Below are 15,189 nucleotides of genomic sequence, written 5' to 3'. Positions count from 1 at the left end.
GCAGACTTCATTATATCTTAAAGATCTCATTGTACCATATCTTCCCAACGGAGTACTTTGTTCTCAGACTCCAGCATTACATGGGGAGGCAATGCATTCAGTTTTTGGCCACTTTCCTGTGGAACTAGCTTCACGTTTTGGGTTCAGGAGGCTGACAATCCCTCCATTTTTTGCATTTGCATTTACAATTAAAATTTTGGTTCAGATGAATCTGAGTCATCCCTTTAGTTATCCAGCTATAGGACTAGACTCCTGGGAATTGTTATACTGAGCATTTTACTTTGCTCTACTTCCTCTTTGTTCTTTTAAAGTATATGCCATTACATTATTAGCATTATTAACTTGTGTTTTTTCCTCTCTTTCCCATTGCACAGATACTTGGTCTATCGTTTTTATGTTTGTGTCTGTCAAGTCTGGTCAGGTAGATGGCCATTCTTCCTGAGTCTAGTTCTGCGGTCACCCTCTGTTCATAAGGAGTTCTTCCTCTCCACTGTCACCCAGTGCTTAAGCGTGTAGGAGTGACTAATTCCTGGTGGGCCGCTCACAAATTAGGCAAGTGGTTTGAGTAAATCACTCCTGCGGCTGCTAACAGAAAACACCTGTCCACAGATGCTTTTTTAGAGTGATCTACTCATCTAAAGCTGCTGCCAGATTTTAAGTTCAAATATTTGAACTTTTCAGAAAGCTTCTGGCGTCACTACTGTTGCTACCTTTAGCCACATGGCTAAGAAGTGATTTCAGTTGCCTTTTCTGTGTTAAACGTGTATCATCTATCAGGCAGAAATGGTCACAGCAAACACTGCTGTAGGAGCAGCAGATCGCACAGACACTGGTGATGCTGGGGAATGTTATGCCTTTTTACACACACAAAAAGAAAAAAGGCCAGATTTGTCGATTTTATAAATTTCTAGTAGCATAACCAATTTTCATCCATATGGATTAAAGAGTTTTCACATAATACATACCAATATGTGATGTCCATTTGTGAGTTAAGCATGAGTTAACTGCATAAAAATGACAGCGATGCAAAATGACCAATAGAGATAAAGCAATTCAAATTAGCAGTAATCAGGGACATGTATTTGTATTGCATATTATGTATTTGTAAAAATCTCAATCATAAATGAATCTCCCTTGTTCCACACCATAAAAGATCTTAATTTATTTCTTGCATTTGAGCATATTGAATTAAATTATTTTGACAACCAATACATTAATTCATATTCCATATATATGATACAAATCTAATTGTTGTGAGAAACTATGCCACAGTCAACATTTTTCTTCTTTTAGTATGTCACTGTACGTGTTGCAAGCTTGTTCTTGTATTTGTTCTTCACAATCTGCCGGTGTTTTACCACCAGAAGAAAACTCCAACTTTATTAGAACTACAAACTTGACTGCCGTTATACTACTTAATCTACTTGACATGTTGCACTTTCCACACTTGTGACTGGATGCTACCGGCCAACTAGTTTCTCCTCCCAAACTGAAACCATAGAGTCTGACTCAGGTTTCTTTAAACCATCTCTAACATGGAGATAAAAGAACTTTGAAAAGGGGAAATTTGTAAGATGAGAGAAAGGGATAAAAAGTGTGAAACCAATTTTTCACTGGGCGTTTAGCATGGGGTGCCATATTGTCAGAATGTTGCCCAACAAGGTCAAATGAACAGTTGGAATATTTATTCAGATATAACTTAAACGGGAGAGATTAAACAGGATCTTAAAGTGTTTAAAGTTGTTGAGAAGATTCGGATGTTTACATTGTAAAATCAAGTGACAACAGATGTCTGTTGAAAAATCATTGCCATAAATGTTGTAATTCTACTATTAAAATACATAAATGAATTGTATTGTACAGCTTCAATGTATTATTTATAGATAGCGCATTAAAGTTGTGAAATCAATAGTTAAATCACTAACTCATGTTGTCAGTGAGAGAAACTTCTCAACACGGTAGTTTGTGAAGAAAAGCCAAAGAGACCCTCTCACTAAAGGAGATCCTTGTGTCTTATGACAAAGTCTTTTTCACAAATGCACTGAATCGCTTTAGAGATTTTCCAGAGTAGAGGCATGTGAGAACACAAAAGTGCACGACAATGGATTCGGATTTCTTGCCAAGATTTTCCACCCAGCCCCAGCCCCAGCCCCAGCCCCAGCCCAACTGTAAAATAACTAAAGATATTTAAAAGTGTTCAGTTAACGCCAAATCCTTGGAAAAAACTTCACTTTTTATAGGACTGACACTACCGCTGTAGACTCCCTGAAATATATGATCCTTTATGTATTATTAAATCTCAGTGGAGCTCCTACTGATCACCAACAGAGGCCAAATTAGGTCACAGGGAACTGTGATAACATTAGAATTTTCCATGATGTACTGCTCACCATTTCAGTTTAGAGTGATGCAGAGCTTCTAATTTCTTAATTTGAGGTGCTGAGAAATATAGTGTATAAAGACAGTCCTTGCCTACAAACATGCATCGTTGCCTTCAAACAGCACCAAACAGCATCCAGAGCAGGAGTCTCTACACCCCACCACATCCCCCAACCTTCACCATCCCTTAAGTATCTTCACTAAAAATAGAGCAGCCAGATTGCTGATCTTTATCGGAAACTGGCGGGCAAAAAAGAAGGAAAAAAAAAGCCTTTTGGAAGGCCAAGGTTCTCTCCCAGTCCATTTTTCCCAAGTAGAGTCACAGAATCCGTCCCAGAGGGAGGTGGAGGCTAGACACACAGCCTTGGCTGGTACCCAAGAACATCATTCAAATGTACAAGAATACTTGCACATAACTACTATAGTCATGTGTATATATATATATATGTCAACGCCTGTGTCTCAATTTAACTCACATTGAATAGGAAAAGTATAAAGTCATTCAATTAAGCGGGGACTGATGTAAAAAAAAAACAAAGAAAATCACTGTGGCAACAGAACAAAAGAGAGAGAATGAAAGAACTGAACAATGTTCCATAGTTCAACATAAAGTAAATGCCATCACCACAGTCTGAGTTTCAGAGAAATCAATTGGATGATGATAGATGCTTTTGAAATGTATTTCTTTCACTGGAGTACAAAGGCAGTGGTCTTGTCAGACAGACGGGGAGAGTTCTCTGCCCTTTCAGTCTGAACTTTCAGTACAGCTCTGCTGTCTTTATATCTGATGAGGCACAATACCTCTCCCTCCCTCCCAAAGCTCTGACAAAACAATCCTGCCTACTTTGAAGACATGCGACGACCAAAAGGACACTTCCTTGTTTGAAATCCAAAATGAAAACTCTGTTATTTCAAATGTCCCTTCAAAAAATGGGCAAAAAACTGAATTGCTTACGAGCTGAGATCTTATTTCTGCCGCTCTGAGAGGTACTCACTTGAACTCCTCTTGAGAAAGACTGAAGAAAAATTTGACATTTTACCCCAACAGTCAATTAAAAGAAAAGAAACATGTGACATGAAAATAAAACATGTGATTTTCATGTATAATGTACATATCATTTAATGTATGTATGTATCATTACCTCCACAGTTGGGATGCTTTGTAAAATGCAAATAAAAACAGAAACGCAATTGTTGCTGAAAATTCAATATTTTACAAATTCGGGAAAAATATTGGCTCATCTGGATTCTCGTAGCAGCAACACGTCTCAAAAAAGTTGGGACGGGGCAACAAAAGGCTGGTGCAAGCAAACGGCACTAAAAGGAAGCAGCTGGATGGATATGTAGCTCTTTATTAGCCTAATTTGCAACAGGTCAGTAACGTGTTTGGGCATATGGAGAGCACTCTAGAGAGGCAGAGTCTCAGTTTAGCAATCTGCAAAAAACTACATTTGAAAATTGTCGAGTGATTTCAGAATTCATTTCCTCAACATAAATCAGGAAGACTTTAAATATTCCATCATATGCAGATATTTTGTCATCGTGTCCAAGAATCTGGAGACAGGACATGGCTGAAAATCAATATTGAATGTCTTTGGTCTTTAGACCCTTAATGAATTTCTATGTTTTTCCTCACGGCAACTGTCCACCACAGAAGCCAAGCTAGAGGGCTGACCAAAGAGCATGTAAATTGTGCCGATAAACATATAAAGTATGCTGAGTTTTGTTTGAAATAGTATGCGCCTCACACCAAGAAACACAATATAAATGCTGTAACACTACTGAGAATATTTCACGGTGTGACTGGAAGACCGGTGTGGCCCTGAACAAAGCTGTGCTGGGAATTAGTTGATCCGCAGCTCATGGAGGCTGTGTTGGGAAGACTTTAGATCAATTCATAACTATGATGAACAGAATAAAAATAATTATTCTACTAACCACAGGCCTTTGGATGGAATTAGACAGAAATCCCAATGGAAGACAAGTGAGCTGATTAAATGTTGCTTTCCTAATTGAAAGAACCAAGCTAATTTGCACTGCATCCCCAGTCTTTTTTCCTGTGCTGCTTGAGAGGAAGTCATTAATGAACTCCATGTGTTTAATTATAAGCTATGATTAGAAGAGAAGGTTTATTTCACCAGGATGCATCAAAGAAGTTGGATTGAAATGAAAAGGGGAGCTTATATTACAGTTTGATCTTTGTTGCTCACTCTTTATCATTTTCCATTTGACTATGCCTAAATGAATCTATTTTTGATCCATTTCCATGTTAAGTATATGAAAACTGAACATTAATTCATCTGATGTGTCCTGCAGAGATAGGCCTTAGCCTCCCGGTTGCCAGTTGACTTTTTGTATCTTGTTTCCTTATTGTTGCTGTGTTCCTTTAAAGCTGCAGTCTGCAACTCTTTTTCAAGCATAATGCCTGGAACTGTCCGGGGATTCTGAAAGCAGTACATTAAATACCCCAATACAAAAAAAAATGAGTTCTCTAGGTCCCCTATATGTCCCGCTAGGTCCCTCCAAAGCCAGCAGGTTTGTTTACAAAATTGCAGACCGGACCGGTAAAAGGTAACCAATCAGGTTACGAGCTGGGCTCTGCTGCCTGTCAATCACCGATTGTGCACGCGCGATACAAGGTAGGCTCGTCCCCACGCTTATTTATCTAGACTATTGAACTTCATTACGGGCTAGTCTACTTACTGTGTCTTCCATGATCGCAAATGACAGGTGAGTTGATGAATGAGGAGTCGTGTAGGCGCATCTGGTCTACGTGCACGAGTTCTCATGTGTTTTGATGGGGCGGGACAGGAAGTTGAATAACTTTTTATTTTTCAGTTAAAAAATAAGCATTTCTTGCATTTTGCGACTACGGAGGTCACCGTTTTCAACTTCAAGCGTTCTGATAGATCATGTAAACTCTTAAAATGCCAAAAATTAGGACTTTACGTATGACAACAACAAATCCTGCAGACTGCAGCTTTAACGCCATCTGCAGGTTGTAGATGGTCATTGGCACGTCCTCCAGCTTTTATACTTTACAAGCTGACAAACTTTTACAATATCAGAACAGACATGTTCATGTTGCCGACTGGCACGCTTGTAGCTTGCGTGCTTGGTTGTGCGTTGTGGCTGTAACGTGGCTGCACTCGCAAAACACAGTGAATTTGATGCCATGTTGAAATATTTGGCAATTATTACAAAGGGCATAATAGAATAAGGGGCTGCACAGAGGTGTGGTGGTTTCGCACTGTTCCCTCACAGCCAGAGGATTCGCATCCCGGCTGGGGCCTTTCTGCGTGGAGTTTGCATGTTCTCCCCATGTATGCGTGGGTACTCCGGCTTCCTCTCACCACACGTCATGCAAAACATCCATGTCAGGTTAATTCAGGACTCTAGAATTACCCTGGAAGTGAATGTGGTTGTTATTCTGGTTGCTATGTGGCCCTGTGAATGACTGGCAACCTGTCCCCCCCCCCTGGATGAATGATATAATAAGTTTCTTGTAGCAGGGAGGTTGCAATCGACATTCATAGGGCTAAAAGAATCAGAAATGGTGGCCTCACAGCTGAATGGGCCATAACATTATACTGAAGATGCCCATGAAGCCAACTGGAATGGATTTTGATTCGTGTTTCCATTGTGGGGCCTCATGACATATCAAATTTTACAAATTACCACAAAAAAAGCACATCATTTTCACATGTTGGAAGCAGCTTGGAAGCCAGTGATTCTAACATTTACTTTGACTTTTAATTTATTGCAGTCAGACAGTGTATACCTGGGCTATTTCATGTTTCCTCTCATCAACTTCCTTTCATACCTGCATTTTTCCTTCTTCTCTCCAAGAAAAGGTCAGGAGAAATTTAATGAATTTGTGAAGATGGGCAGAGGATTTAAAAACAACGTTCGCCCAAGAAAGATTGGGAAGGATTCAAGTAATTCTCCCCCTAAAGTGCAGCATATCACTGGCAAAGATTCAAGGAATTTAGAGAAAGAAGCCTTGCCCAGAGGCTGTGTCAACTTCTCATCTGGGACAAACCATAACAACGTAGTGCATTGTGGGCAGACCAATCAGCATTCCAGATCGTTTTTTTGAACAGAAATGGACGCAGTCTGCTCTGGACCAAAGACAAAAAGGACCATCCAGATTTTTATTGGCAAGTCCCAAGTTCAAAAGTCCAAAAGTCAAGGCTCTGTGATGGCTGTGAAGTTCAATGAGGAAGAAGCGGGAGCTAGCCTGCCTTCGGTCCTTCACTATCCCAAATAGAATGAGTGGAGCATTTCTAAATGAAAAAAATGTTTCCCATTTGTAGGTGTAACTTACACGTTGGCATACTGGGAACTGCTCATAGTGTGAACTTCCAATATCAATTTAACACAACAATCACTTAACCTTTTAGCAAAAATCGAATCACAATCACTTAATAAGCCCATCATCAAGCTCAACGCTTAACCAGTTCTTCTCAGTCTTTATGAAATCATCCCACGCAATTGCTCGGTCTAATAAATCCAAAATCGAATAAAAAAATAAAAATAAAAAAATGTGTCAAAAGTAACAGAGATCAGCAGTTTTGTTTTCTTCAGTTTTTTATTTTCTACTAAGGCAAGCCGAGTTTGTTTGCTCAGCTCCCACGGGAAGCACACAATTGACACGGATGTGTTAACAATGCACGTAGAAACACAAGAGATGCAAAATATTGATTAAACAAAATAAGGCAAAGACTTGTGGTTTCCAAGTTGATGAGAAGTGTCCCACTTGGGGGGGGGGGTGATGGTGAAAGAGACGACGCTTGGCCAACACAAACAACATGATGCATCTAACACAACTAACCTTTCATCCCAAAATAAGCTAATTACTTGAGGAAAACACAGTAACGAGGATTAACGCTTCGACGCATCACTACTGGATCAATTCTGTTACAAGAGCTTACATTGTAATTACTGTGATTTTCCTCCATATTTCAGCACTTTCTATTTAATCAGCTATTTCTGGCGACCATGTTATTCAGGTAGCAATCATTTGTATAGTGTAACTGGCATCTGTGCAAAATACATCTACTCCTGTTGAACCAGTACCTCCAACTGTATGCATTAAGAAATTCAGTGGTACATATATTCACAGTAGTGTTGATGAGTGGAACGTGGAACCCTTCGGCCTCCTCACGGTGACCTCTCACAATCGTCCTTTGACATAAATGATTACATAGCACACAAGGTGAAGCGCTAAATCTTCTAGCAAACCAATCTAAGTGAACAAATTAAAAGAGGTGCGATTGTGCGTTACTGGTGGGTTGAATGATTGTCGTTTTCATGCAGTCACACTAAAAGAAAAACATGCACCAGTATGTTTTAATGTTCAAACAACATGCCTCAAGCTCACACCTTCATATGATTATATTCTGCAGTCGAAATACCATCTAGCAGCAATCGAGGGGAAGTCCCTTTATCGTAAGGATATGGAGAGGATTTCAAATAGAAAAAGGAAAGCACACACTTTCTAATCGTAAACTATCAAGGCAATTTTCTCTGACTAATCCTTCCTGACGCCAGATGGATTCTTGCTACTCCAAAAGCAACCTGTGGGTGGAAGCGCATGATGGCGCAGGGCTTAAAATGCAGTAGCAGCCAAAGGGCCAAAGAGCAGATTTTTTTTTCTTTTTTTTTTTTTACCTGACAGAGATGGACCACACGACACGAACGCCAGTCTTTACAAAGTCTGTGCACCTGAGGGGCAATGACGCCACAATTAAGTGTTGGAAGATGTCCGACAGGTCGAGGTGCGGGCTGGAAACCACCTCCTGCGGTGTTTTTAGGTGTCTTAAATGTTTGGCTTCGGCATTCAAGCGGGCGCAAAGTGAAACTAATGGCAAGGAAATCCGGAACGGTTTTAAAGATGGACGTTAGTGTTCTGAAATGACCCCACAGCTGAGGAGTGAGGGATTACGTTGGCTCTATTTTCACGTCCACGCAAAGACTTTCAGCGAGTGGCGCTACACTGGGATTTAGATCGGCTTTGAGCATCCGTTTGGCTTTTGTTTCTTCTGTATGTGTGTTCAAATGTTGAAACATGTCAGCAATAAAACTACTTCCAGTAAAGGTGTTCTTTTGTGTTGTTACAGTTATTCTTTGATCAGAGAGGAGTAACTATTGACAGAAATATCAGCGACTTTAGAACCAGTTTTCTGTCTGGCAGTGTGCCTAAAACATCAAGTGACAACTAAAATTTAAGCTATATTATATTCATAAATACATACATGTTCCCACAAAAGGAAGTTAGCTGTAAACAATATCTATGGTTAGATTATTATCTTCTTTTATGTAAGTTTTAGGATTTGTGGACTTTGTGGTGACAATCAGAGAAAACTGTTTCTGTTTCTGCTGGAGGTTTCCTCCTGTTAAAGGGGGGTTTTTCCTCCCTACTATCGCCGAGTGCTTACCCGAGGGTACCTGCTGGGTTTCTCTGTGGAACATCGGAAAGTCTCGGCCTCGTTCGCAGAGTGCGCCGATGTGATTTTTTAACTGTCACCTGTTTGCACGTTTCCAACAAACCTAACTTTCTCTCAAATCTAAACGGCGTCCACTTCAACGACTTTTCTCTACACGGTAGACTTAGCAAAAAATGGGTGAAGGACTTTGCCGCGCCATCACTGAACTAGTGCATCTCCGCTCAGCAGCTCATGCTGGTCTTTGTGACTGGAACACAAAAATAGAGCCATTTGTATTTCCTGTTGGATAACTTTCTCGGCCCAATGAATGCACTACATGTTTCTAATCGATATGCAGACCGCTTTGTGGAATGGAAGCCTTTCAAAAAATAAATATTAATCATAATCTGTCACATTTCTGTACAGTGAGGAAGTCTTGCGGTGAGGTCATTCGGGCCTGTTGCGCCGCCTGAGGCTGGTTGCAGTGTTTGTCTCACGCAAGTCTTCTAAAGACGCCTTAAGCTCAGGATGCTCCGACCCTTCGTCTTCTTCTTCTTCTTCTTCTTCTTCGTCCTCTGCCTCTACATCCTCTCCTTCTACCGCTGCTTCCCCATCGGATTCTTCTGTTCGGAGCTCCTTCATCCTTTCGCCTTCTGTTGCGGCGTCATCGTCATCATCTGAAAGCCTTTCGTAAACCGTTTCAGCCGCGTTCGCCGTCTCTGAGGACGGCTGCTTGTCCGCTGCTGCCAAAGTGTCGCTGGCTCCGAGGGACTCAATGAGGTCATCCAGGTTACGCTCACATGAAGCCTCTGAAAGACAGGAAATGACATGTTTTAATTCTAATGATAAAAGCCAGAATGGAGGTTGTTTTACTCGGTTTTTTTTACTGTTTAATAATCATTAGTATTTTTGTTTTTAAAGTACATACAATATGTATCATGTGCAAATATCCACCACAGAAGTGTATGCCCTTTTGTTTGACATTTCAGGCTTTCTTTCTCTTCATACACATCCCACTTGTGAGTGAGTGTGTAGTTTTTTTCCCCCTGTGGTTTTAATCAAACAGCCTCTGGTTATCACACCGAAACGCACACAACACACGGCTGCAAATTTGTATTCTGATGGATTTGCAAACCTGACTTCAACCGCATTCAGATGTGTCAAATTAGATGCAAAACTGATTCAGAGGAACATGGCAAAGCCGCTCGAGCTCGAGTCAAAAACCGCGGTTGATTCCGAAAAAACATGTAGCATCGAGAGCGACTGTATTAGCATCTCATTTTCCAGCCTGTGATATCAATTTCAACCCTCAAGGTCCGCAATGACCTGGATAACCCATGTGTGACCCGCAGTGTGAACAGTCACAGACTGTCCCATCAACCCACCATTGACGTTCAGGGGCGGCGTGTCCATTCCTCTCTTCTTCATCAGGTACCGGATGGTCTGCAGCTGGGACATGATCTCGTTCTTTTGCTCCTGGGCCACTGACTTTACACTGCAGAGACAAGGACAGGGGAAAAAAAAGCAGAGTAAACTCATAAATTCATTAACAAAATGCTGCACTGTTCCTTTCATTTCCGAGAAATAAAGAATTGTTGAGCGTCTCTCCCTGCACCCGCCGAACCTTCCGTCGAGAGGGGGAACATTCACAAGATTGAATAGGAAGGAGGGACAAAGCAACAGAATAGCGTGGCAGTGATTTTACACATGGGGTCTGTTTGTAGAGAATCAGTCGGATGAGGATCATGTTTCAGAGCCACAACTGTGCACATGAAGCATGAATGGGAGTTGTGGTGACTGGGGAACACGTTGCATGCAAACTGACTTGAGTCAACAACTCACCAATTGGTAAGTGGGTCCAGCTGGGTCAGGATGGAGTTGAGCATCCTTTCTGTCTGTGCCAGCCTTTGTTCCAACTCGTTTAACTGGTTCTCTGCACAAAAGCAAACGCGCCAATGTATTGCCGACATACGAATTACTCACAGCAAACACCCGGACACGCAAAAAAAAAAAAAAAAAGCATGTTGCACGCACCAGCCTCCGCAGATTTTTTGGCCCCTTTTGCAAATTTGTCCTTTTGTGCCTTGTCATCTGAAGACTTGATCTGCAAAATTAAAGAGAAAAAATACAAACACATTTTTGTTTTTGACCGCCAATCAGACCTAGATTTCGTTCGAGTAGCTTGTTGCATGTATTCGTGGTAACCTTCAAAAACTTGTAGGCTGCAAACACTCCCACTCCGATGGCGTACAGAGGCATCAGGGTGAACACATAGCCCTTGTTGTTGTTGGATTTGTACTTGTCACTCTTCAGCTCCTGTTCCAGGCGTTTCTTCATCTGCTGGATGTTCTCGGGGGTCTGATGCGAGCCGGGAGCGTTCACATTGATGGGCTGACCTTTTGCTGCACCCGGGCCCGGACCTACAACGTCATGAAATAACGCCAGACATGACAACTATGCCACCGAGCTACGATCCACAAAGCTCAGGAGGATTTGTGATGATAACATGAAAGATGCACTTATCCCCCGGGGAGGCTGCTGAAATCCACTAAACTTAATGGGTTGGTGTCATGACTCAAGCTTTGCTAAGTGTATTAGCATGCTGGAAGTAGCCATTAGAGGATCATAAAGTGCAACTATAAAGAGACACACATGTTCAGCAGCTAATGGGCTGCGTTCAAAACACTGTGGATTGGTATTAACAGGGGCAAAGCGGGCCGAGAAAACTTCAGGCCAGCAGCGACCTCCAAAATATGCAGTCGTCTAAAAGAGAAATTCCAAAATATATACAACTTTCTGTTGGATTGTGATTGGGTTACAATGAATATGATTCTAATTGGATTGAGGTGGACAGTATCTTTGAGGTGCCTTGAGATGATATTTGTTGTACTTTGTACAGATCCTAAACAAATCCCAAATCTACGGTGCATATGCTAGACCTCACCTAAACATCACCAAAGACATGTGGATAGTCCTCAGAAGAGATATGCATAAATTCCACAGAAGTAGAAGTCTCTTACAACAAGAGAAAGGACCTAACTCCAATAATATTCAAAGCAAAGATGTTTTTTTAACCAAACTGTGCATGCTAAAGACCATATGGACCTTTTTATCATAAAACACAAGTGATGAAATCGTCATAGTAGTTACTCCGAACCAACAAAACTCACCCTCACTGCAATCAAACTTGAAAGAAATGTGCAGATTCTGATTATAAGTGTACCGTGATGCTCGCGTTATAGATTGGACTGTGCCTTTAACAAACGGGCACTAAATATCAATCTTGACAGCAATCTGAGGGTGTTGTTCTCATTAAGGATGTTTTTAATTTGGTAAACCAATCACGCATTCCTCGTGATAGTTAATGTAATGCGGGGGCTATGAGTTAAGAGGTAAATTGCTAAGGGCCACGCACAGAACAGGGGCTCGGGTACCATAATGTGATAACACGTGACAGAAATGCGTCTTACCTCTCCTGTTGTAACGCGAGTCGAATTTAGTTTCCTTCACCGCGGCCCCACCACCGACGCCGAACAACCTCGGCAGGACGACAAACGTGAAAAGTACGCCAGTAAAAGCCAGGGCGACTTGTTGTGATGTTGACAAAACCATCCTCCCAGTCAACACACACAAAAAAGGCACGAAACACAAGAACTGTCCGCTGCAAAAAGGATAAGACTGGAGCCGGAGACTGGAACCAAACGTAACGTGAAGCTGTCAAGCACCTTGCAATGTCAATTTTGTCATTTGAGACTCAATTCCAGGCTGTTGAATCCAAACAACAGCTATCTGCAGCTAGCTACGACAAGGACTTCCGGGACACAGACTTTCGGAATAAAAGCGTCTGCAATAAAAGCATTTGAAAGTAAAACTTTCCTTTGATAGGATTTTTACCAAATAAATTACTATCAACAATAATAATAATAATAATTACATATAGAAATTATATATGTGAACATTTATCGCCATGTTCGAGTGTTATGCTCAAGCTAATGTTCTAGTTTGGAAATTTGGATATTGCTCGGATGAAGTTAAACTGAACTTGTTTAGATCCTATTGTACCTCATTGTAAACGGCACACTTATGGTGTAATTATATATATATAAAAAAAAGCCAGCCTTCAGAGATTGAAGGTGGCTTATAATGATGCATTAAGACTTTTGTTAAAGAAGCCCAGATGGAGCAGTGCCAGTGAACTTTTTGTGTTTTAAGAAAGCTTATGTATAAATGTATTTGCCGGCTAAATGAGTCTTATAATAGAATTATCCTACTGTTGACTAACATTAAATATAGTGCAGTAAGATATACATCTGTATACTGAAAACATTGGTATGATTGCCTCATAAGAGTGTTTTAATTATTATTATTTTTTTTTATGAATGTTCTTTTTTATGTACTTTTATTATTGATTGTTTTTTCTATGTGATCTGGACTACGAGTCTTTAATAAAATCTATCTATCTATATAAAAAGGTGCAATACAATGGTGTCAGGTATACAATACATATACATACATATGTGTATGTATGAAAAACAAATTAAGAGGTTGAAGAGATTAACAGGAAGAAACCTCTGGCTGAACCAATCTCAGGAAGGGTGGTTATCTGCCTCAACCGGCCTACAGTTGAGAGGACATAGGGGACAACAAGCATCATAAGACCAAGCCTGTTGAGAAAAGGCATAAGTCAATGGCAACAATGTTGCCACATGTACAGGGAAAGTAAAAGAGAGCACAGTAAGCAAAAGTGAGCAAAAGTGCATCATGGGAGGTCCACCAGCAGTCTAGGCCTATAGCAGCATCACTATGGGATGTTTCAGGGTCCCCCAAGCCATCCCTAACTAGAAGGCAAGTTTTAAGCCTAATCATAGGGGAGCCGTTGAAGGGAAGCAAAAACTGGAGAAATTTGATATCTACTGCTAGTTGTTATCAGAACTCTGGCTGCAGCGTTTTGGATAAACTGGAGGCTCTTGGTACACCCCAATTATTATTCTTTTCTTAATTATAACAATAACAACAATAATAATAACAATAATAATATTGTTTTTCTCCAGTTCTTCTTCTAAATTACATCAATTTGATATATAGGAATAGGGAAAACAAATAAATAAATAATTAATTAATCCATTGACTAATCAATTATCATTATTAACAACAACGGCAGTAGTAATAACGATAATAACAATAATGATTATGATAATAAAACAGATAACTACAACAACCATCTTCATCGTCATAACAAAGTAATACTGTTTGTGAAAAGATTAAATATATTATATTAAATATAAATATAATAAACATAATATTGACAATGCCTGTCACACTTAGAGAACTGAGGACGCAGATGCAGGAGATGTGATTCCAAGAGCTTTATTATGGAGGGCAGCAGATACACCAAGTTCCTCTTCAGAGAAACTAAACAGGCTATGAAATGTTATTCTAATAATATACTTTTCCAAAATGTAGAAGTATATCTATATACATTATGAAACTCAAAATCACTCCTCTAACGGAGGAAAAAACAAAGATCTATGAAAAGTTAATATTAAATAAGGATCACTCCTGCTGCGGAGGAAAAACCAAAACACCTCTCCTAAAAACGGAGGAACTATACATTATATTACAATATTACAACTGAAAATCACTCCAACCGGGAGGAAAAAACAAGAGGGCTATAAACATAAACTATCTCTGTAACTCTTACAGGATTAATTATCAAAGATTAACAGGAAAACAAAAAACACTCTGATGAGGATAATATCAACTGGTAGACTTGGGATACACGAGGCTTAGATCAGGGGGGTATTCCTAGAAGGTAGCTAAAGAAAGCCAGGCCAGTAAGCGTCGCTTGAACTACCGCCATCTCCCATTTAAGCCTCAAGTCGTTCCACGAAGACATTTTAGCTGCATCTCGGTGAGGCTAATCCAAGCGAGGCTTACATAGCCTAGCTTAGTGCGAGTGCACGAGGAACGTAAAGGCTGATTCTTAAGCCTGATTTATGCTTCAGATGCAAAGTCTCTGACGCTGGGACGCAGAGCCTCTGCGAGCGTCAAAATCTTGACCACTCCCCCACGCAGAGGCTCTGCGCACGTTGTCGCCACCACCAAATCCTGACTACGCGACAGACGCACGCAGACCACCAACGGAAGTGCCCAGACAAAAGCGGCTGTGATTGGTCCTCGGTGTGCCTTTCCGGTTGTCTGTGTGGCTTCCTCCTTTGCATTTTCGCCAACTCCAATAAAAGAAGCTGTTCTTCTTCGATGTCGAGCAACTCCAGATCCATATCTTGCATACACTTTTTTTTTTTGAAAGATAAACACTTCCGCCGGCGCCGCCGAAAGTTCTCGTCACCGCCCACCGAAATTCTCTCGAGGGGAAACTGCT

At 40.7% G+C, this 15,189-nt stretch overlaps 1 protein-coding gene across 1 annotated transcript; it reads right to left on the bottom strand.

Moving 5' to 3' along the window:
• Window positions 1–6,958: 6,958 nt before the first annotated feature.
• Window positions 6,959–12,624, bottom strand: LOC142385398 (uncharacterized). The gene is made up of 6 exons (XM_075471923.1): window positions 12,278–12,624; window positions 11,013–11,227; window positions 10,842–10,911; window positions 10,650–10,740; window positions 10,193–10,302; window positions 6,959–9,616 (listed from the first exon to the last, which is right to left on the bottom strand). Exons 1-6 carry the CDS (start codon window positions 12,417–12,419, stop codon window positions 9,255–9,257), a joined length of 990 nt encoding a protein of 329 aa, XP_075328038.1. The 5' UTR covers window positions 12,420–12,624; the 3' UTR covers window positions 6,959–9,254.
• Between the last annotated feature and the right edge of the window lie 2,565 nt (window positions 12,625–15,189).

This window comes from Odontesthes bonariensis, chromosome 8 (assembly GCF_027942865.1).
Source record: "Odontesthes bonariensis isolate fOdoBon6 chromosome 8, fOdoBon6.hap1, whole genome shotgun sequence".
Taxonomy (NCBI): Eukaryota; Metazoa; Chordata; class Actinopteri; order Atheriniformes; family Atherinopsidae; genus Odontesthes; species Odontesthes bonariensis.
Note: the sequence above shows the minus strand (reverse complement) of the source record. Positions and strands in the feature narration are given on the sequence as shown.